The sequence below is a fragment of the Centruroides sculpturatus genome, unplaced genomic scaffold (genome assembly GCF_000671375.1).
Source record: "Centruroides sculpturatus isolate CEXI.00-Female unplaced genomic scaffold, Cexi_2.0 scaffold511, whole genome shotgun sequence".
In the NCBI taxonomy this organism is placed as follows: Eukaryota; Metazoa; Arthropoda; class Arachnida; order Scorpiones; family Buthidae; genus Centruroides; species Centruroides sculpturatus.
The window spans coordinates 520785-545199 of record NW_019384727.1 but is presented as its reverse complement, the minus strand read 5'-3'; the positions used below and the strand labels follow the sequence as shown (position 1 = coordinate 545199).

Sequence of the window (24415 nt, the reverse complement as noted above, 5' to 3'; positions counted from 1 at the left end):
TAGCGTGTAGACTTCATTACTCGTTCCTTCAGGTTCTTCCATTTAACGCCAAATTCGATTTAGTGCCAATTTCACACGCTAAATCGAGATCCCACAAAAAATAGAATACAATTATCATCGGTAAATAGCAAGAGCTTATTGTTTAAAGTGCGCATTATACATGGTTTTTTGAGTCTCGACTGGAAAAATAAATTTATATACTTTATGATTACTAAATAAACTTTGAATACAAAAATAATAAGATAGACTAAGTCTTATTTACTAATTGTTTTATATAAATTTATCGTAGGTAGTGTACGAGATGTGTACAAAGATACAAGAGCGAGAGAATGACAAGAAAAATTAAGTTAAAGATAATAATCTTTGATATCCTCCAGGTATATACAGTATTTACTGTATATTACACTCGTAGGCCTATACGTGTCTGTGTGTTTATATATCATAATCCAATAAATATAAATTTGATAAACTCTCTTCATTTTTCATATTAAAAAAAAAAACACTTGAAACTTAATTCGTTTCCTTGATAAAGATTCCCTCAGACAATTTCTTAAAAATGTTTTTCTAACATCTGATAGAAACCAAAGCATCTCAAAGTGACAAAAATCTTATCAAGTATCTTTTCCCCGCTTTTAGCGTCAAATTAGATTTTACTTAATAACAAAAAGAGCGGAACAAAAAGAAAAATTTATATATATATATAAAAAAGGGGAGCGATAATTTTTATTTTATTAATAACGTCAATGGCAACATACAAGCTTCCGACCTTTTTCTTTCTATAGATATTGAATAGGTCTTTAATATTAAACATCAGGCTGACAAGTCATTAATGGTATGTCATTGTAACAATATTTTTTCCCACTTTCGTTCTCAATAATCGGAGATTATGGAAAAGACGATAATTAGAAGTCGGTCGTCAAATAGATAAACTCGACATAAAAGCACTCGTGTCAAGAAGCCAAGTGACAACGTGACAAGACATTCAATAATTCGTTTCTTGTTACCAAGAAAACAAGGTAAAAAAAAATATAATAATAATAATGCATGAATTAGTACTCACCTAAATGCAAAACATACTATTAAAGCAATTAGTGTATATGTTGTCCCTGAGAAAGCAACATTATTACAAAAATATTGATTTTTGTTTTCTTTNCTGATAGAAACCAAAGCATCTCAAAGTGACAAAAATCTTATCAAGTATCTTTTCCCCGCTTTTAGCGTCAAATTAGATTTTACTTAATAACAAAAAGAGCGGAACAAAAAGAAAAATTTATATATATATATAAAAAAGGGGAGCGATAATTTTTATTTTATTAATAACGTCAATGGCAACATACAAGCTTCCGACCTTTTTCTTTCTATAGATATTGAATAGGTCTTTAATATTAAACATCAGGCTGACAAGTCATTAATGGTATGTCATTGTAACAATATTTTTTCCCACTTTCGTTCTCAATAATCGGAGATTATGGAAAAGACGATAATTAGAAGTCGGTCGTCAAATAGATAAACTCGACATAAAAGCACTCGTGTCAAGAAGCCAAGTGACAACGTGACAAGACATTCAATAATTCGTTTCTTGTTACCAAGAAAACAAGGTAAAAAAAAAATATAATAATAATAATGCATGCATTAATTATAGATTAATAACAATTTTTATAATGTACAAGTGGATATTAATATTAAATTTTTCATTATAACTTAAAATTTCTAGATATATAACGTGACTGGCATCATTACAGAAGGATCACTTTAACATTAAATATACTAAATTTTTATTTTCTCTTGCTTAAAAGTGAATTATAATCTTAGCAAACACGAACTTTATACAAAATATTCATATCTAAAGACTTTATAATTAATTTTGAAGTATGTTTGAATCACTTTCGGCCCGTCTTCCTTTATCAAAACATAACTTTAGATAGAGGAAAATTGCTTATAAAATTGCAAATAGCTCTTAAGAAAGATAGAAAATTAAAAATCGAAAGGAGATTTATCATTTAATTAAAACGCTTTAAGTAATTTTCCAATGTACAATTAATGTACTGTCGAATCCGAATTTTCTACAAGATCTGGGACATGTCATGTTTAAGAGAGAACAAAGAAAAATCCAATAAAATTCAATTAATAAAGAGAAACAAAGTAAAGGAGACAAAGTCGATACTTGATGTTGCCAGTGAATGGTATTTGTAATTAGATTTTAATTACAAAATTGTTCTATTTGTTTGTAGATTGTCATCTTCATCATTATTTTCTTTCTGTCACTTTCTGAATATATTTTATTACACAAAGTTTTAATTATCTCTTGTATTTCGACTTTTAAACTTAACCATAAATCCTCAGGTATTCACTAAAACCTAATTCGAATAGAATTTTAATTCATTTTTCTCTATCTTATAATCATTTCGTTCATTATAATAATCTGCGAATGGCTTCGACCTTCCCCCTAAATATTAAATAGAAAACACTTCAGTAACTGTAAATTACTAAAAATTCATTTGTTTCGTCAAAATTGTCTACACCATTACGTCATTTCGACGCCATTTTAAGCTTCCCCAAAGCAGGAACTGCATGTACTGTACACTAGTAGAAACGAATACACCTTATCAGATTAGCGTGTAGACTTCATTACTCGTTCCTTCAGGTTCTTCCATTTAACGCCAAATTCGATTTAGTGCCAATTTCACACGCTAAATCGAGATCCCACGCAAAATACGAATGTAATAAAGAAAATTGCGTCATTCGACGAGTAAATGGCACCTTCAGTGACGTGTCAGTGACGAAATAAAAATCGCAGAAATTATAATTAATTTACTGAAAATATATGGAAATTTTTTAGTAAAAAAATCTTTATTTTTTTATCAATTTTTTTTTATTTTTAAGAAGAAAACTTCCGCCATTTTATTATATTTTTAACGAAGGGAAAAGTCTTCTTCCAAGCGATTTCTAGAGTCGAAAACAGCTGACTCTGCACTGGTACACGATCGAGAAAATATTCTAGAGTTAAATATTCTTTCAATATTCAATAATATCTTTGAATTTATTAAATAATAATAGTAATAATAATAATTTAAAATTCAAAATATCAAAGGAACAATTATGAAAACGTCGTTTCTTTCCAATTAAATAATAATTGAAACGAATTAAAATTTAATAATAAATGAAATATCGATCGTCGGATAATAATAATAACAAAATGAAACGAAGGAGATTTTGATAATAATAAGATATGATTTTTATAATTAAATTATTATTTGAAATTGATTTTATTTCTATAATTAAAATGGACACGATTTCAAATTAAATAATCACGAAACAGACTCGAATATAATTAAATAATTCCACAACAGAAATTTATTACTAGCTTTAACAATTGTGAAACATTAAATAAATTTAGAAAGATTAAGACAGATTTCAACCTTTGAATATCCAACAATGAAACAGTTTTGATAATTATGAAATATATATTCAACAATAGTGAAACAGATATCCAGTTTTAAATATTTATTCAATAACAATGAAAAAAATTGAACGTAATTCCATTTATATCCTTCGATACCTTGAACAGTATTGAAACATCTTTATAAATTCATTAAGAAAACAAATTAAAACCGATATTAAGAAGAAGACAGAATGAGAACGTACAGACTTTAACCCTGTACCATGAACGAAAAATAAACTCTTAGATATTATATATACATACCTAAAATTTCATTTATTTATTTACAAAGATAAGGAGGCCCCCTGTTATTACCTGTTGTAATTGTAATTATTTGTCCTGTTACGTAACCAGGGATCCCTTATTAGATCTAAGTAGCGTAACCCCTAATTTCCAAGGAGGCCCCAATAGCCTATTCTGCAAATAAGGCACCACCTTTTTCATAGTCTGCTAAGCCCCTAGTTACGCTATTGAACAAAGCAGACAATAATATTCAACACTAAATTCTTAGACGAAATAGATTTTTTTTTAAATTTAAATTTAATAGTAAATTAAAAACAAAAAAAAACACACACACACTTCAACACTCCATAAATCAACAGGAAAATCAACTTACAAAAAAAAAATACAAATTGTTTTTTTATCATACACAAGAAATATATTTTCTGGAAGGTGTTTAAGTTAAAAAGCGACTCTACCGATTTCCACCCTTCATAAAAGTAATGACTATAACAGAAAAAATTAAAAAAAAAATACATACAATCTACAGAAAAACCAGTAAAAAAAAAGTACACAAGACTTTAGATAAATTACAATTTTCCTTCGTTCCTGTAACTTATCTTTACTTCTGTAATGATTTAAAATTTATTTGATAAATGTTAGCGAATTCAGCAGCTGGTTGTATTATAATTTTTTTTCTCTTCTTCTTTTCTTACTACTTAACTTGTTTTATTCTGTAATTTTTTTTTAAATATTTTTTTCATAACAAATGCACTTCTTAGAGTGAATTAACTGCCTTTATTCATGGTTCCCCTACCATGACGCTCGTTTTTCATAACTACATTAATGTAAGGTGATTTGTTACCAAATACAATTTCCCTCTTTGTTATTTTTCTTCCTGACTTTTTGCAATCTTTATCGTTTTATACACATTTCTTTGACAGTTTAATTTTTAAAGGGCGACCCCAATTTACGGAAATGACGTCAATATTTATACCAAGTTTAAAATGTTTATTTTAAAAAAAAAATAAAATAATAATAATGATAATTTTAAGAAAATAATAATAATGATATTATTATTATTATTATTATTATTAAATTACATAATTGAGGCTCACCCTGTGTTTTCCGGATCGATGGAGGAAAATATCCCCGATTCTGACGTCACTACCGCCATCTGGTGATCTTCTTGAGAATCTTCTTTATAGAATTTATTCTTGTGTAATGGACTGTCTGTTATCTGTATTTCGTTCAGTTCTGCGGTTTGTGGTCCGCCATGTTGGAAGAGACCTTGAAGGAATTCTTCAAAACTAACTTTTCCATCCTGATCACAGTCTAATTTTTCGAATAATTGAGTGACCACCTTAAAAAATATATTTTTAGTACAATTACTTAAACCTATTTAAACGTGTTTTTAATAATAAATAAGATACAATAAAAGTATATAATGTGGCGCTCGCTAGGTGATACTAAAAACTTAAGCCTGTAGTGCCACCTAGCGCCACAAGTATTAACTAAAGCAAAATTAATTTTATTTATTTTCTGCTATTTAAAAAAAACTACTTAATTCAAATTTATAACGTGTAGAAATTTTTAATTTTTAATATTATATTTTTTATCATTAAAAAAAATTAAAAATTTAATATTGTTACTCTTCGCTAGATGGCGACACGTGGAATTGGCCGTTGAACTTACCTCGTCGGACATTTCCATACCGATCCGTTCGCAAACTCTGGCTAATTCTTCGAGATTCAAGTAACCGTCCTTGCCCACTCCTAATTTTTTCCATATTCCTTGCAAGTATTCCTCCGGATTTGTTTCTAAATTCGAATCGGATTCCATTGGCACATCGAGATGAGGATTCGTTTCCGATTCGAACGTTTCCAGCACTTGCTGATCAGAAGAAATCGTTACCATGGGTAAATTACCATTACTTCCGTATTTAATTGGCGATTCGTAACTACATTCCATCTTATTATCGACCTGAAATGAAAATTAGAAAATTAAACTCTTCTCCATCGATTGNGCATTTTGTTTATATAATGCTCCTACTTACGTCATTTAAGGGATGCCAACGACATACAAAGTGACCTTATTATAGGATATATGGCTTTGTAGCGTGCATAAGTGACCTTTGTCCACCTCCATTATGATTTACTAGAACTTCTAAACCGTTATTTTTCCTTAGAAAATTAAACTCTTCTCCATCGATTGCCTTCCTCTCGCAATCCTCCAATACTTACATCCGTAACCGAATTTTTAGTAAGGGAAGATCTTCGAAGAAGTGATGGAGTTCCGTCTATAGGAACGCAAAGTAACTCAGAATCCGAATAATCGGGAGTTCCGCCATCTTCATTAAATACCGGACGAGAACGTCGTCCGTACTTTTTCGTACCCAGGACAAATTTCGGAGATACTTCTCTATCTAAAATTATATATAAAGAAGAAATTAAGACGTTATAAAGCTACATAAACGTGCTAGAAAGTAGTGATCTTAAACCTGAAAGATGCTGGCTTCCCGTCTCCTCTTCATTATCATTTTCTGCAGAATCTGCTAAGCCAACTGATTCGGTGAGAAGTGATACAAATCCTTCTTTAAACTCATCGAAACCAACCTGTAAGCATGGTTAATTATATTCACAATCACTAAAAACAAATAAATTGTTAAAACAATCACTCACTTTAGCATTTGGATCATCTCCTAATAATTGATACACAAAGATATTCGTTTTTTCTGTCAGTTGGAGCTTGTGGCATAGCAAAATGAGTTCTTCTCTATTCAAAAAGCCCTTATTCTTTATGTCACAACTCTGAAATACCTCCCTAAGTTGGCTGACATACGTGTCTTGCTCCTCCGATTCGTTCATAGTAAAAGCCTCATCAGAACTGTAAAAATTAAAAAAAAATAATAATAATAACAACAATTTCTATTAGTTACTAAACCCCAATTCACTATTACGTGACATAAAAATTTAATAATAGAAAATTTGGACATAAAAAATAATAATAATAAAATTCCCACATTCGAACAATGAAATGACACGTCATAACTCATTCGAAAGGTTATTAAACTTCTATTTATATTATAATAAAGTGTATCAAAAGGATTTTTATTATGCAGTTGTTGGACTCAGGATAACCTTGAGTTGAAATTTTTTTTGTTTCTTTCTGATATCAGTCCAATGATTCTTACACAAGAATCGGTTATTTTGCCTGAAGGATGGGCGTAATAATATATTTTACAACTGGTAATTGAGTGCATGGGTTCATCCCTCTTCGTAATCGAGTTAATCTTGACCTAATTAGTTTAAACATCCAAATGGAACAATTAAGAAAATAATTAGTACTTTAGTGATGCATAATCAGATAAATGAACCATAAAGAAACTAATCGTGTAATGATCATGGCGATAAGAGAGAAAGAGAGAGAGATCTTGCTTGGGAGTAACCAATGGAAAACTGAACGTTACTGATACGTAAACAATAAAGCACACGTCAGACGAGAAACAATAAAGACTTTTCTTTTAAAAGAAGGAGACGAAATTACACGAAATTCGTAGCCTGAAGCTAAACACAAACTTACCATCTTCAAGAAACTAAGATGAAAGATAACCGCACTTCACTATTCCTCGGGAGATGCAGACAAATGCAGTTTCCCGCCAAGGTCCCAGTCCCAGGTGCTACAGCTTTTGTGTATAGAGGGTGGTGAGTCACTTCTCTCAGGTAAACAAACTGGACGGACAGGTAATAGTGCTTCTTTAGTAAGTTTTTGGGAGATATAATCCGCTACGTTGGGGGTGAGAATTTCGTCTCTATTTCTCTTTTATAAACACACACACACACACAAAAAAGGAGATAAATTTCGAAACGAAATGGCGCGATAAAAACATCCAATTTGCAAAAAGCATTTGTTAAATATTATTTTTTAGATAAATGGAAGTATAAACCGGCTGCAATTTCGTGTTTATCTCGATATTTCAATTAAGTTTTGCTACCAAAAAACCGTTTTCGGCTGACAATCGATACAAAGAATAGCATCGTTCACCCTCAACAGATGGCAGAAGATTGTACACAGGCCTACACCACAACAGAAGATATTTGAATTTTTTATGATTTTAAATTTATAAATAAATTATTTTTCAAAATGCCGAAATAATATATCAACTCCCAAGTTTTTATTTTCTTTTATATTCGTAAAAAATCCCTTCAACGAAATTTTCAAATTGTTAGATATTTCTATAAAATTTAAAAGAGAGAAAAAGAGAGAGAGAGAGAAAGAAAAATGTATATTTCTGTAAAACTAGTTTTCATTGGTGGAAATTAATATAATTTCAAAATTCGCGTGGCGCCATCTCGCGCTATAAATCGACTCGATTTTTGTAAAGAATTTTGAAAAGATGTTATTAAACGAAAGAACTAGATTATTAATTCGGATTTTTAAGTGATAACAAGATACTCGTTACATCACGAGCCTACCATTATAAGAATCGGCGAAACGTGACGGCAATTACGTCACAGGAGTCTCACAATAGATAAAACGTCGGAATTTTACATAATAGAAACATACGCAACGAAGAGTAAATCCTTTCATAAACAAGCTCGAAAAACACGTATATTTACACTTATTACGTAGATATTTTTTCTTTTATACAATTCTGTGAACTAAATTCGAAAAATCCGACCTGGTAAATAAAGTACAGTAGGCCTATATCATAGAACCTCTTAAATTAGGACGTGCTTTTGGGAGGTTAAGATTTATTGTCTCTTGAATAAATTAATACTAAAATAATTTTCAAGTGGGGAAATTTTATTTAAAAAATTTCCGAAAAATGAAAGAGGTTCTCTATACAGAAGAAAAATAAATAAAAAAAAACGGGGTTGACACAACGCCTCTGGTGACTCTACCCAAAACGTTGACCCTCTGAAATTAGCTCATCTGACAAAAAGATGAAGTCAGTTCGTAAAATTACGTCATGTTTATAAAAGAATATTTGATTCGAGTTTATTTATAAACAGCATTTTGTTTATATAATGCTCCTACTTACGTCATTTAAGGGATGCCAACGACATACAAAGTGACCTTATTATAGGATATATGGCTTTGTAGCGTGCATAAGTGACCTTTGTCCACCTCCATTATGATTTACTAGAACTTCTAAACCGTTATTTTTCCTTTAAAAATTAGGTTGTTGCGCGCCATTACCGCATCCTTTTTCTTAAAAATTTTAATTTAAAATAAAAAAATTTCTTCCGCCTTTTGACAATTTACCATCTTCCGAAAAATTATAACGGCTTTTAACACATATTTATATATATTTTTTTTTTACTTAGACAAGACGGGATTTTTCTAAATTAGATTATTGTAACTATAGCGTGATCGAATCCAATCTTATGCGCCGTACCTGATAGCACAGGTGGCAACACCCCTTCTATCCCCCGATTTCGCTTTGGGCGTGGTACATTGTTGCTATAGTAACATTTCATGACGTCGGTAGTACACGTGCGGGCTAATCACGTGCCTTAATGGATAGAGGAAATGCGATTGTGTATAAGCCATTTAAAATTTTCCATTGATACAAATTGGATTTCGATAAACTCACCTATCTATCGACTTACACGTCAGGTCGGACTAATAAATTTAAAACCCATAAACATTTTCCGCTTTGGTCACGTGACGTAGGGTCAATAACCGATCCTAGTATCCAGGTGATCCTAACTACGGTCCACCAATACACTACACAAATGAATAGGATAGTTTTATATAGAGAAAGGACGTCGAACATTAACCGTTCTTTGCCATTTCCTCTTGTATTGCAACGTAAAGTAATTACCAAAAATCTATTGTTTACGCCATTCTTTTAGAATTAATTATGTAATAACAATTTATTTTTTCAAAATTTTAAAACAGTATCTTATTTAGATTTAATTATATATTTGAAAACTTGTAATTAATATCAGAGCCTTGGAGAGTAATTGCGGGCCCCGATGCTAGGACCTCCCCGGCCAGAAGCGGCCCTACATATAGAGTAAAAAGGCGACGCATATCCTATGGTCAAACAGGACAATTGTCTGAGGGCCCCACCAACAGGTGGCCCCAAAACCAATCTTTTGTAAGAAAATATTTCCCCCAAAAAATTCCCCCGAAGAAAAATGTCTGAAGTCAACACCGTACATGGGTTCCCCTAATTCAAATTCTCCCGGTCCCACGACGCTAGAGGCCAGGAAAATTTCGTATTACTTTAGTATTTAAATCATCAAATTAGTAATTATTAAAAATACGACTGTTTTCTGTTTCTATATCAAAAATGTTCACATTATTGTAGACCTAAATAAATCTATGCTCTTTTAATTAATGGATCTCAGATATAACGTTTGCTTAGGGCCTCCTTTGTCCTTATAATGCGACACTTTCTGTTTGCTATATTTCTTTTACTTTTTCAAGCACTCGAAATGAGATACAAAGAGATTTTTCTAGACTTTGTAATATAGATTTCCACCCCGGAGAACCCCATCTTCTCTTCCTTCTCGTCTGTCTTCATTAATATTAATAAATAGTATAATAATACTATTAACTTGTTATATTTCATACAACAGACATAAATTTTTGTTAATTTACAATCGTATTTGGTATATAAACATCATTTATTAAGAAATTCGCTTGCAGTAACTTCACTCCACGTTTAATTCTGTCACAATATGGTATTATAATGTACGAAAGTATCAATTAAATGAATGTATCATAAAAATTTCATCAGAAAAAAACACTGAAATAATGACATTGCATCCTTTTTATTATGATTAGTTTGTAATAGAACCACTCCTCTGATGATTACAGCATATATTCAATTATTAATTATACTAAATATACACAAAAATGATGAGAATATGAATCTTTAATATAATATAACATTAGACTTATTAAAAAATAAAAGGCATTTTACTTTCCTAACTGTTATATATACATTATCCTCTCCAAGATTTTTACATTTTTGAATTCGGGAGACCTTGAAACGTCGACAAATGCAAAAGAACTTGGGGATTTTTTTGTATGTATGAAGTTAGTATGTGTGGAGGGCACGATTCTGTTCACCCACTTTGAAGCTTTATAATTCCCGTACCTTTTGTCGAAAATTTCTGAAATTTTTCTAGAAATTTGCAGGAAACAGGAGCATTGGTTCAGGAGATATTAAGGGAGTGAGGCCATATTTCAAACAGATTCCTGAAGACAAAGGTAATGGTAACAAATATTAGAGATGAAAACATCAACAACGTTGTCAACTATTTTTAACGCATTTTATACTTTTTTTTACATGTTTTATGTTTTAAAAAATACATAAAACATGCCAATCAAACGGGGGTAATGTTTTAAAAACTTTATAGAAGTAAATCTTCGTGTAAAGTGTATACATTCCAAGTTATTCACTAGAGAGTTCAACTATTTTAATTACATATAAAAGTTTACTGAGAGACTAACAAACATACAGGTGCTAAATAAATTAGCAGAAAACGTAAATATAGATTCTTCAGAGATATTTAAGACATCCCCAAAAGGCCAGATAACCCTTTCTAAAAGTTTCATCACTCTAACTTTGCGAACAATGTGAATAAACATAAAAAATACATATAGAGAATAATGCCTTTATGTAGAGATATTATTATTATTATAATAATTAAAACAATTGTAATTGTGTTATTTAATGATTAGATTGTAGCTAATGGCTTGGTTCTGTGTATAAAAAATTGAAGCAATTGACGTCACATTCAATTCAAACGGGCGTATCCTCTATTGGATTCTCTCTCTCTCTCTCTCTCTCTCGATAGCATGGAATCGATAAAGTTTCATTAAAGCTCAATAGGTCGAAAAATAATAAATAAATAAAATAATTCCATTAGCCTATATATAGAAATTAAAGCATAAAATTAAATGCCGATGGTTCCAACCGGATTACTTAAACACTAATGATCAAGCGTGCATAGCAAAAATCCGCGTGTCAAGGTTGCTAGAGCAGGACATCACGTCACGTTCTCGGAAAGTATGACACTTTTGCAATAAAAGAAGACATCGCAAAGCCCGAAAAATGCTATTAAAAATGATATTTAACATCGCTGAAATTCTTATAAATCTTTTGTTACTCTGCCTACCTCAGTCTACCGTTCTGTGAGGCTGGAAATCGAACCCAGACAAGCAACCACAGAAATTTTTAGTGGATTGTTTCTCCCGGATATGTCGGGTCCCGTCTCTCACCACACTGTTGTCCTCATTGTGGGCCTGCCGAACCCATAATAGACTGGCTAGAAAGGCCATCTTAGTGTCCATAGAGCGGAAAGAGCCCCAAAAATGAAAAAAAAAAAAAACATCTTGCGTGTTGAATAAAGAGTTAATAAAAAAAAGTATTCAATTTAAAACGGATAAATAGCAATAGTAAAAAATGTATATGTATAATTTCTTTCCTTTGTATTTGTATTTCAAATTCCTCGTTAAAGGATGTAAGTTGAAGAGTAATTTATGCATTTAACGAGTTAAAAAAAAAAAAAAAATAGAAATTACACTTAGAATCAGTTCATCGCGACTGATAATCTGAACTAGATTATAAGATAACGATTTCAAATAGATATAAATATGCATTGTGACATATTTTGTACCGAAAAAAATCGATAAAAATAACTAAAATGATTAATTTAGGAACAGCCAGCAAGGAAGAAGAAGAGGAAAAAATAAAAACAGTCATAACTTGCCAATAACAGTTTTCCCTCTATTATTATAATTATTACTTTACTAAGTTTTCTATGGAATAATCACTCTATTCATTATTATTTTTTTATTTTCTATTCTATTCAATTGTTAATATTATTAAATGATTATTTCTATACGATTGCATGCGATATTTTTCCAACTGTATACCGAAATAAATGAATGTTGAACTCTTCAACTAAGACAATTAAGCAAGCGAAGCACTCCTCGAAGTTTATCTTCTTTTCGAACGAATTACTTCTTATTTTCTCAACTTCGTCCATCGAAGAAAAGAAATTTTCAGGAAACTCTACGTGAACTATAAAACAAATTATCCATAAAAGGAAACGTTATACTAGAAATTTCTATAATTTATCAATACGTCGTTCTTATTTTATGCAAATACCTAGTAAAATTGTGTATTTAAAGGTACTGTACTTAACATATTATTTTTTTCCCTATTTTTTTGGAGCATTACTTTTGTTTTAAACTCAATCGAAGAGGATAAGTTTTGATTGTTTATTTCTTTATTTTGTAGGACAATGATTCAACACGAGCGACAACTAAATTGCCTCTTTCGCAACTTCCTATCTTTAAGCATTTTCATCTCTCCCCATTTTAAAAATCAAGGACGAGGAGAATTTCTTAGAAAGATTTAATTGTAATAGAACATTGTTTATAAAATTTATAAAGTGCAAGCTTTGTTTTAATTAAAAAAAACACAATTTTTTTAATAATAAATTATGAGTGATAAAGAATGAAAACAAAGAGAGTTAAACACTTTACTAGTCTTTACATTCTCTGTGATGACTTGGTACAAATTTTTTCTTTTTTAAATTAAAACGACCTTGCCAGCTTGATACTTCTACAAATAGTGTAATAATCTATAGGTGTTTCTCACCTTTCCATTCTTTTGGGAGGTCAAGTTAGCACGAGGGCGTAGAAACAGAAACATACCCAAGTGAGTCATAAAGACGATTCTTTTTAATCCCAAATTTAATTTAGACACCCGATCTGTAGATAAAAAAATATCATTTGCTGACTGAGGAATTGTCTTCAGCGAATTTACACGATATGTAACCTCGATATTAGGTTCTAAAGTTTAAAATGTCATTACTATTGTTTCTATTCACTTTGTATGGCGTGTCCTTCGGCGCGTCGTCGAGACGTATTTATGAAGTTTTTTGTAAATATCAATTATAAAATATTAATTTACTCGAGTTTTCTTGATATAGACTTAATTTAAGAAAGTTAGAGTGTGTTTTTGAATAGTGGATAGATCAATTCAACAAACAGAGATCATTTATTCGCTTCGGTCGCGTCGCGCAAGCGCGACGCGACCGAAGCGAAAAGAAGCGAAGCAGGTGTACCACTAAACAGGGGCTAAAAGAATAATATTTCACGTTCAAAAGTTAATTATAATTGAAATGTTTAATTTGAATAATAAAACAAGAATGATTTACTAGGATAAAGCATTTCATATGCTTTGTAAACTAAAAAAAAATAGGGTTTTAGGCCTGTACATTCCATAATTTGAATTTAGAATATGTAATGAAGCGCAAAGAATCTATTTTGAGTAAAAAATGAATAATAATTTCCCTTGCTTAAAATTTTCTCTTCTTCTATTCAATCTTTTCCTCGACGTCCATTAAAAGTAATCTAGTCCAAAATACCTATAAACAGTGAACTGTATCGACTGATGGACTGTTCTAATATCATATGACTGCTGACAGAAAAGACAGAGTTACAAAGTTCCAACAGGAAATAAGTCGACTATTTTTGTATTTTGCTCACGTTGCCCTTCTTCCAATGGGGAAAAAATAAAAGAAAGGTATTTTCTCGGCATAACGAACTTTGTAAACTGTGCGTTAAGAAGGTGAAACGGTCGCTTTAGGGGGTGTTGCTTGCCTAAACGAGTTCAACTTTCCATAACAAAAAAGGAAAATATACTATTTAAACGTCTTAATTAATATAATTAATTTCCATCTACCATGAGAAAGTGTAAGAGGCTCAATAATTTAATATTTTTAACGTATAAAACAAGGATAAAATGTAGTAAACATGCATAAAACTGGGAAGTAATGTAAATAAATTGCAAAACTACTGCAAGATGTCAGTAAACTTTTCTTTATATAGTTCATCGAATTGATATTTTAATCGCTAAATATCAGAACGACCTTGAAAGCTTTTTTTAAAACTTAGTTTCCTTTATTTAGATCGAAACAAAAACAGCATTTCTAGTCACCCCTCCGCGCTTCGCGACGCGTTACGTTATGTTTATTTGTATGTCGCGTCGCTATACTACGCGCCGCGCGAAATAAGTAACTTAAAAATACCGTTAATATAAACTGACGGAATAATTGTTAGCATTAAAAAGTCCTATTAATCTACGACTACTGTTTACATTTGTGGTACAGGCACCAAATGCCGAAATGTAAGATAAAGATTATGTAACATAAACATTAGAAATTGGCTACGTATTTAATAAATACGTGAATCACTTCTTAAAAAATGGCTGTGATCGATAGAGGATGGTCGTGGGTCGTAAGTGCCGCTTGTTTTGTCAATATGTTGTGTGTGATAGGTCTGTATAGGGCATCGGGGGTGATATATTCAGCAATTATCGACACCTTCGGTGTGACGAGGGAAGAAGCTACTTGGCCTTTCTCATTGGCTGGAACAATTGGATTGCTTGTGTGTAAGTTCATTTTCGAATTATCTCGAGTAGAACTATCATTAAAGTTATTATTCGAATGCGAGGACTTTAATTTTATTCATTTACTTCTTAAGCTGTCGTAGGAAAAATAAGGAAACGTGAGACAATATTATAGCCTATTCTAAGGATAAAATTTAATATTAAATTGCTACAAATTGTAAAAGGAATTCGATGGAAAGTTTAGATAATAGTTGAACACTGATAAAAATAGACTTTCAGATAAGCAATAAATTTTAATAAATGTATAGTTTACTTACCGTAATTAAATAATTATACAGCAAAAATAGTAAATATTACTGAAATAAATTTTTAATTCTCTTTTTATTAAACTGGATTTATGGGATAAGGCAACGCAACACATGTGCGAGCTGTCAAGGGTGGGTGCCTTCCTGAAGAGCTTTTTATGGGAAACTGACCTTTATTCTAAGTTATTAGACACGTGATAAACACCCTAAAACTTCACGCGGCCAGCCCATTGGCAAGGCGCGAAACCACGACCAACTACCACTGTTCGGGGGGTTTAAACTACTCGGTCATCGATGGGCCTTGTCATCTTCGATTAAAATTAAAACGATGGAAAAGTTTATAATACTTTTGAAATAAATTCTTTTCATCTTAAGAATAGATCGAATTTCTAAATTTCTACGAAATTATTTAATAATTAATAAAAACAAAGACTTACTTACAAAAACATTATATAATTGAAACAATTTGATAAACCATAACTATATATCTTATGTTTTAATAACAGCATTTTTATAAAGTCCAATTACTGATTTGAATATAAACAATTATAATTTTGCTTATTGCATAAGAAAATTTTTGTATGTCATAATTGTGATCTAGTTTCATTAGTCGTTATTTAACAATAAGAGTTAATAAAGTTAGCTAAGTTTACTTAAAGAGATTAGCAAATTGTAATTGAGGAAACAATTTAATATTTCAAGATAGAAGCTCTCAGTAGGGTAGCGTGAAAAATGAGCAGGAAGTCTCAAGAAGTATTGAGAAAAATTGCATATTTTTCTATCTAGCAACAAGTTTAAAAGAGAGACAGAGACAGAAAAAGCACTAATGACTTATCAAGTTTACTTAGAATTTAACTTTGTAAAAAATTATTATAAGTTATCTACTGGCGTATGTATAGTTTAATTGACAGTATATAAATGTAAATAAAATTAAAATCGCCATTGCACAACGGTCGAAGTTTGAAAGACTATTTCCATACAGATGATAACTCATATTACAAAATTTAAATATAACTTGCTCAATTTCCTGTTAAAAATTGACGTGTTCGATAGAGTAAACTGCAATTAATAAAATTAATGATTGCATTAATATGTCCAAGAAATTGAATGCCTGCCCAATTAAGTCTTTCTAAATGTTTATTAATACAGTATTTAAAAATTCATAAGTTTAATAGAAATACTTTATGCAATTTATGTTTCCCATACATAAACTAAGAATTATAGAACAATTATAACAATAATAGAATATATTTAATATAGTGAATAAAACCGCTGACCACTGCGGTTAGTCCTGATCAACTCGCTGGCCAAGGGGAGTTTTCTTCGCGTGTCTAAATAGGGACCAGGGCCCATATTCTGGTCACCGTCTCTGGTCTCTCGTCTCTCACAAGCTGATCGCTGATTGGCTAATCATTTGGATTAGCCAATCAGCGACCGGCTTACGAGAGACCAGAGACGGTGACCAGAATACGACCCCAGTTTCTCTATAGAAACTCCTCGCAGGAGGCGCTCCCTCTTAGCAGATTGCCCACGTGTTGCATTATCTCATCATGTGACTCCATACCACTTCATTAAAACATATTGCTCAGCAGTTTTTAAATATTAATACTTTAAATTAATTAATAATAAAGTTTTTATCTTCTGAAATTATTGTATATAACATAGACTTAACACTGCTAATAACTCTAATGTGTTACTCTTTAAACTCATCCAAAGATTGATTCCTCCATACCCCATACCACAGAAGAAATTAAATTATTATTGATAAGATCTAAAATAAAAATTATAAATCATTTGCAAAAGTTTATAAAATAAACACATATTTTACATTAAATTTTGAGATTTAATTCAAAAATTACGAAACATTTAATTATTTATTTTAATATAAAATTGAGGAAGTGTTTCTGACATCACAATTCAATCTTAAAAATTATATGTTTATATTTATATTATTTATGTTATTTAGACTAAATAAAATATAAGCTATATACGAAATGACATCAGGAAATATTAGAAACAGAAGTGAATCTCATGAATTCAATATATAAATAATGTCTACAGAAACTAGGCCTATGTGACAAAATCCTCTTTACAATTGGGACAATATCGATCAAACTGATACCATTTAATAACATAGATTTCATGAAATGTTTTTCCTATTATTGTTTAATTATATACTTAAAAAAATAAAACTAATTTCTTTAATCATTTACTAAATAAAATGTAAGCTATATACGAAATGACATCAGGAAATATTAGAAACAGAAGTGAATCTCATGAATTCAATATATAAATAATGTCTACAGAAACTAGGCCTATGTGACAAAATCCTCTTTACAATTGGGACAATATCGATCAAACTGATACCATTTAATAACATAGATTTCATGAAATGTTTTTCCTATTATTGTTTAATTATATACTTAAAAAAATAAAACTAATTTCTTTAATCATTTCTTAAATTATTTCTAAATACTTAAAAAAATAAAACTAATTTCTTTAATCATTTCTTAAATTATTTCTAAATGTTTTCGGAGTTTTCATTTTCTAATACAGTATCCTACACTTTAATTCTTTATTTAAGAGAGGATTAATTCTTAATTAAAAGCATCAGGAAAAAATTCAATCACTGACCTAAAAATGAATATTTTATTAAGTTCTACATCTAAATATTATTATTAAAAGAAATAATTTCTTCTCTAGCTGTTTGTAATGGTATATTGTGCCAACTCTTCACCATTAGAACAATTGCAATTTCGGCAACACTCGTCAGTTCAATTGGCCTAGCATTATGTTTCACAGCTCACGAGGTTTTACCGCTCACCATCTACTTAGGTTTCATTTATGGTAAGTTAAGCATTAATTCTATCATTTTATATAGAATAAAAATATATATAATTTGGAATATTACAGGGTTCGGTATAGGAATCATCAATGTGTCCTGCTTAATCATTACTTGCCAATACTTTAAAAAGTACAAAACTATCGCTATCGGAGTATTATACGCTGGTACGGCAACGGGTTCCTTTATTCTTCCGCCATTAATAGAATATTTATTAAAAATATATGGACTTCGAGGTACATTTCTTATACTTTCTGGTATCTGCTTGCAAGGTATGGTTGCTGCTGCTCTGTACAGACCTCAAGAATTAGATGATGCCAAGCCAAATAAATGTGAAGAAAAGTTGAAATTTGCTTCGAAACCAGCTCAAATCATTTCTAAATGGGTAATAATCTTTCGTTTTCGGATATTTTACCTTATTTGGATAACTTATGCGGTTTATCACTTCACATATTTCATCTTTCCTACTGTTATCGTCGATTATGCATCGGACTTGAATATCAAAACCAACAAAGGAGTATTTCTTCTTTCTGGTTACTGTATAGGTGATTTATGTGGTCGCCTGTCATGTGGATGGGCTACTGACGTTCTCAGGATAAAGAAAAAGTACGTGATAATCGCTTCGTTTCTTCTTCAAGCCGTGATCTTATTAATTACACCTTTCTATAACAGTTATATATTTTTAATGTTTGTGAGCGCAGGAGTTGGATATTTTACCGGTTGTTTAATGCCTCAATGGCCCGTAATCTTCGCTGATTATCTTGGTTTGACTCACTTGCCATTTGCAATAGGAACCGTTTTAACTTTAACTGGTTTTCTCCCATTTTGTTTCCCATATATAATAGGTAAGTGGATTTATAAAAGTTTAAAACCATAATTAACCATATAATATTAACCATATTAACATATATAATATTAACCATAATTAACCATATAATTCCTGATACGGTGAGGAGCAGAGAAGAATCATGAGAAAAATACATTATTCTCTGCTTAATATCTTAACGAAGATATTTCGAGACAGGTCTCTCTTAATTAAGGAAATTGAGATTAATGAAAGAGTTTGAGAATAATCAAAATATTTATATTTCTCACGTTATAATAAAATCAAATTAAATCTAGAAAGGAAACAATAGACAAAATTTCGTCATAATTAATATAATAATTAACATTACTTATCTATGAATATACAGTATATTTCTTGGAATATCTCAATTTACCTTTATTTTTAAAGTTAATTATAATTAAAATATTCTATTTTATATATATTTTATTAAATTTGGCAAAGAGGAAGATTTTATATAGATTTTTCTCTCTCATTTCTCAAATATTATTTATTATAGGATTTAACTAGTCACAACTCATTTTAAATAATTTAAAAGTTAGTAAAATTTTATTATATATTTAAAAATTTAATATATTTTTACAGGATATTACAGGGATATAAAAGGTAGTTACAGTTCACTTTACTTCACTTGTGCAGGGATCAATTTATTAGCTGTTTTATTATGGAGTTTGGAGCATCTGTTTGTAGATAGGCCTATTAATTCTCCATCCTAACGTGGATATCGTCTCCGATTTAAAGTAATATATCAAATCAAACAATTTTATTGTTTTGTTTTGTAGGAAGATCGTTGTACCGAGAAGAAATAGCACGAAAATGAGCTTGGAAGGAATGAAAAATTAAAAACTCAACACAATTTAACCTAACTTGTTTGGTTAGTCTGAGTGTCTGTCTTGCTTGGATGATCAACTATGATAATAGCATTCTGCTTTTTACATACAGTAACAATGGAAAATAAAAGAATAAAAATACCATAACAAAGTGTTAAATCGCTTAATGATTAAGATGTATTTAATCGTTTAGATCGATTAAATGCGTCGTTGAATTAATACAAATTACTAAACCATAGTTATGAATCTTCAAACGTGATCATTTTCCACTAAAAATTTGGCAATACTAGGCTTTTAATTGAATCACATTAATTACAATTAACGGAATTCATTACGAATACCTACAAATTTGGTTAAATTAGCGCATGAATTTCAATTAGTTAACTGTAATAATGAGCGAGGCGGTTAAGGCATCATCTTACCTCTCTGGAGAATCCGAGATCGAATACGGTGAGGAGTTTTTTGGATGGTCTTCCCGGATATGTGGTGTCTTCTCTCAGTACCTGTGCCATTATGAGACTGGATGAACCCACAATGAGCTTGAAAGAAAAGCCTTTTAGTGCCTACTTCTCTAGAGAATCCGGGATGGAATGTGGAGAGCAAACCCAGGAAACTTTTGGGATGGTCTTGCCGAATATGTGTGGTCTCCTCTAATCACCCGTCTCATTGTGAGCCTGGCTGAACCCGCAATGGGCTTGAGTGCCCACAGAGCGTAGAGTCAAATAAAGTTAAATACAATTATCAGATCTATAACAGGGTTAATTTTAATTAAATATGCTGTATTGATACATAATTACCATAATTATACTGTAATCAATTACAATTATATTATCAGGTTAATGATTTAAGGTTAAATATTATCATATTTAAATCATAGCAGAGACTAACTCAAAAATGCCTTTCAAGATAAACTAGTTTATCATAATATGAACTTATATATATATATATATTATTATAAAATATGTTAATTATGCATCGGTGTAGCATATTTAATTAAAATTAACCGCGCTATCGATCTGATAATTGTATTTCTCGTCATTACAATTAGTGAATTGGTAACTGTGCTCGATATTAACCAAATTTGAAGGCAATCTAGTTAATTCGGTTAACTGAAATTAATATAATTGCATTTAACTTCATCGAATCTTATAATTGTTAAGATTAAATAATTAACTTAATTTACAATAATATTATATTACCAGAATTAACTGTAATTAATGTGTTTCTTATTTAAAGACTGTATGGTTATAATCGTTTACAATTGATATTTTAACTTCAACAATAATTACAATTAAAATCATAATTATTGTAAGATAATATTAAACACGATGAAACCTTTAATATGGCTTTATGGACATCATGCAGTTAATCTCCATTTTAAAAAAATTAGTTGACGCGAAAAGCATAATTAATTAATATTTAAAACTTAATTATAATTAAGCATTAAAACAATTTTTATTTATATTACAATTACGTGCAATTAACTTTGCTTGTAACTGAAGTAATAAACTGTACGAGAGGAATCATTATTAATTTTAGATGTTATCAGCATAATTGGATTAATGTGTTACTGCAAGCTCTTTAATTTTATTTTTAAAATATACGATTTTAACCATAGATTATTCCGTATTAACCGTAGATGTTAATTGGGTATTTTAACCGCAATTCATTCTGCTAATTAAAGATTTTAACCATAGTTTATTCACTGTTAATTGAGGATTTAAACCATAGTTTATTCACTGTTAATTGAGGATTTAAACGTTTATTCACTGTTGATTGAGGATTTAAACCATATTTATTCACTGTTAATTGTGGATTTAAGCCAAAGTTTATTCACTGTTAATTGAGGATCTAAGACAAAGTTTATTCACTTTTAATTTAGGATTTAGACCATAGTTTATTCACTGTTAATTGAGGATTTAAACCATAGTTTATTCACCATTAATTGAGGATTTAGACCATAGTTTATTCGCTGTTAATTGAGGATTTAGACCATAGTTTATTCGCTGTTAATTGAGGATTTAGACCATAGTTTATTCGCTGTTAATTGAGGATTTAGACGTTTATTCACTGTTAATTGAGGATTTAAACCATAGTTTATTCACTGTTGATTGAGGATTAAGCCATAGTTTATTCATTGTTAATTGGGGATTTTAACCATAGTTTTTTCACTGTTAATTAAGATTTTTTTACTGTTAATTGAGGATTTTATCCATAGTTTATTCACTGTTAATTAAGGTTTTTAATTACAGACAATCCACCGTAAATTGCGAATTTTAAAGTTTTTCGCTGCAAGTTTGGAGCATCTGTTTGTAGATAGGCCTATTAATTCTCCATCCTAACGTGGATATCGTCTCCGATTTAAAGTAATATATCAAATCAAACAATTTTATTGTTTTGTTTTGTAGGAAGATCGTTGTACCGAGAAGAAATAGCACGAANATAGTTTATTCGCTGTTAATTGAGGATTTAGACGTTTATTCACTGTTAATTGAGGATTTAAACCATAGTTTATTCACTGTTGATTGAGGATTAAGCCATAGTTTATTCATTGTTAATTGGGGATTTTAACCATAGTTTTTTCACTGTTAATTAAGATTTTTTTACTGTTAATTGAGGATTTTATCCATAGTTTATTCACTGTTAATTAAGGTTTTTAATTACAGACAATCCACCGTAAATTGCGAATTTTAAAGTTTTTCGCTGCAATTTTTTTACGAAATTAAAATAAAAAAATTTAAAATATTCTCAAGTTTTACTCCATTTTATTTTGAAATTTTATATGTAATTTTAATTCGCTATTAAACAAGAATAAAATATTATTATTATGAAATTTTATAACAAAAATAAGCAAAACGAAAAAAAGCATAACCTGATGTATTTTTAAATGTTAAATTGCATAGAGATAAAGAAATTTGATTGGAGTTTTTACAAGAATAAAATTAAAACTTATAAATCTGAATAAAATTCGAAAATTTCGTTCTAGAAGATGATAAAATAAAACGAATTCTTCCTGAATAAAATTTATTTAGAAATTCCTCCAGTTTAATACATTAAAATAAGATCATTTAATGTAACTTTAAGGTAAGTTGATTCTACAATTACACGGCAAAAATATACATTCATTAAGCCGAAATTACTTTCGTCTACCTTAAAAATATCCATATTTTACAGTAATTTTGTATTTTATTTTACAGTAATTGGTAATAGCAGATTATAAATTAAATTTAATTGATATTTAAGAGGAAAATAATATATTTTCTATTATATTTTAGCAATAATTATAATCATATATATAAGAAATTAAAGATAGAAATAATATTTTAATAAATTTCATTAAAAAACCGAATACATTTATAACGAAAAATCTTTAAAATTATCTATAATATACATAAATGAATATTAAACAGTTAATTGCACGAAATAACTTTTAAAAAATCGATAAAAATATGTAAATAATTCAAAAAAATAATTAAAATTAAAAGCATATAAATTTATTTAAAATTATAATCAATTTTTAATAAAATTCTGTATAAAACTTCAAAACTTTTGATCCAATTTTGCATTTAAGTGTACTGTACATTCGACTCCCAAAATCATTTAAAAATTTCAAATATAAAGTCGTAAACACAGACAAACAGACGGACAAACGAATATATATATATTTTAATGTGTAAAAATATATAATTTTAGAGATACAATTCAAATATTTTTAACATTCTATTAAACTATAGCATTATTATATAGTATGTAAAGACTTAATCATTTGTTATATTCTATAGAATATCTCCATTAGATCATTATCTTGGCGAATGAGTTACTCAACCAAGAATAATTTTGCCATTTAAACACGTACAATGCTTCATATACAGGATAGTTATTATATTTGCTATCACAATGGATCCGTAAGTGAATTAATTCAGCATTTTTTCCAGGTTTATATCCTACAAATGCCAAAATATAACTTATGAATCCTTCTTAAGCCATGTAAAGTAATTAGCGAGTTGAATAAACAATTGTCTCATTGAGGAATTTTCTAATGGCCATTGTTTTTTTTTCTTTCCACGAGTTAATCGTATCAATGTCGGTCAATTTCGTGAAATTTTAATCCTCTTCGTGCAATTTTCGACGTTTAAGTGATTAATAATGATTAAGAATAAAATTAATAACATGTGAAGTGTTTTGAACATTAATAACAGGAATTAAAATTATTTTTTCAGGTAAATAAAATCAATAAATTTCCTAAGAAATTCTTCACACTTTTGCTCATAAAATAATAAATTTCACGATAAATAAAGACAAAAAAATTCAATTTTTATTTAAGTTTATAAGTCGAAAGTGTATTAAATGAGCGAAGTTCTCCCATCAGCGAAAGCTTAAACGTGTAAAAATAAAAATATTAAAAATCTTTTTTAAGTTATTATAAATTCAAGTAAATTAAAGTAAAAAAAATTCTCTGACGTCACATATATGATTAACATGATAAACATGTTTTTAACAAGTTAAGCATTAAAGAAGCCATAGAAGAGAAAAAGAAGCGGAAACGTATC

At 29.6% G+C, this 24415-nt stretch overlaps 2 protein-coding genes across 6 annotated transcripts in view; one reads left to right on the top strand and one right to left on the bottom strand.

Moving 5' to 3' along the window:
* Window positions 1–4233: 4233 nt before the first annotated feature.
* The window catches only part of LOC111628137 (ninein-like protein), a 29524-nt gene continuing 9342 nt past the window's right edge, over window positions 4234–24415 (bottom strand). The window contains exons 2-6 of the mRNA XM_023371868.1: window positions 6340–6544; window positions 6159–6273; window positions 5902–6083; window positions 5354–5641; window positions 4234–5021 (exon numbers count right to left, since the gene is read on the bottom strand). Of these exons, the coding sequence (XP_023227636.1) occupies window positions 4773–5021; window positions 5354–5641; window positions 5902–6083; window positions 6159–6273; window positions 6340–6525 (1020 nt within the window). The 5' untranslated portion in view covers window positions 6526–6544 and the 3' untranslated portion in view covers window positions 4234–4772. The remainder of the gene's footprint in view (window positions 5022–5353; window positions 5642–5901; window positions 6084–6158; window positions 6274–6339; window positions 6545–24415) is intronic.
* LOC111628136 (monocarboxylate transporter 12-B-like) lies at window positions 14642–22240 on the top strand. Of its 5 annotated transcripts, XM_023371867.1 has the most exons (5): window positions 14642–15086; window positions 18053–18196; window positions 18263–18358; window positions 18464–19036; window positions 19621–20323. In XM_023371867.1, exons 1-5 carry the CDS (start codon window positions 14900–14902, stop codon window positions 19749–19751), a joined length of 1131 nt encoding a protein of 376 aa, XP_023227635.1. In that variant the 5' UTR covers window positions 14642–14899; the 3' UTR covers window positions 19752–20323. The 5 variants fall into 5 exon arrangements, 4 of the variants coding, with proteins under 4 accessions (XP_023227635.1, XP_023227632.1, XP_023227633.1 ...); XR_002757126.1 differs by having other exon boundaries at window positions 18053–18797; window positions 18893–19036; window positions 19621–19725; XM_023371864.1 differs by adding an exon at window positions 22182–22240 and having other exon boundaries at window positions 18053–19036; window positions 19621–19725.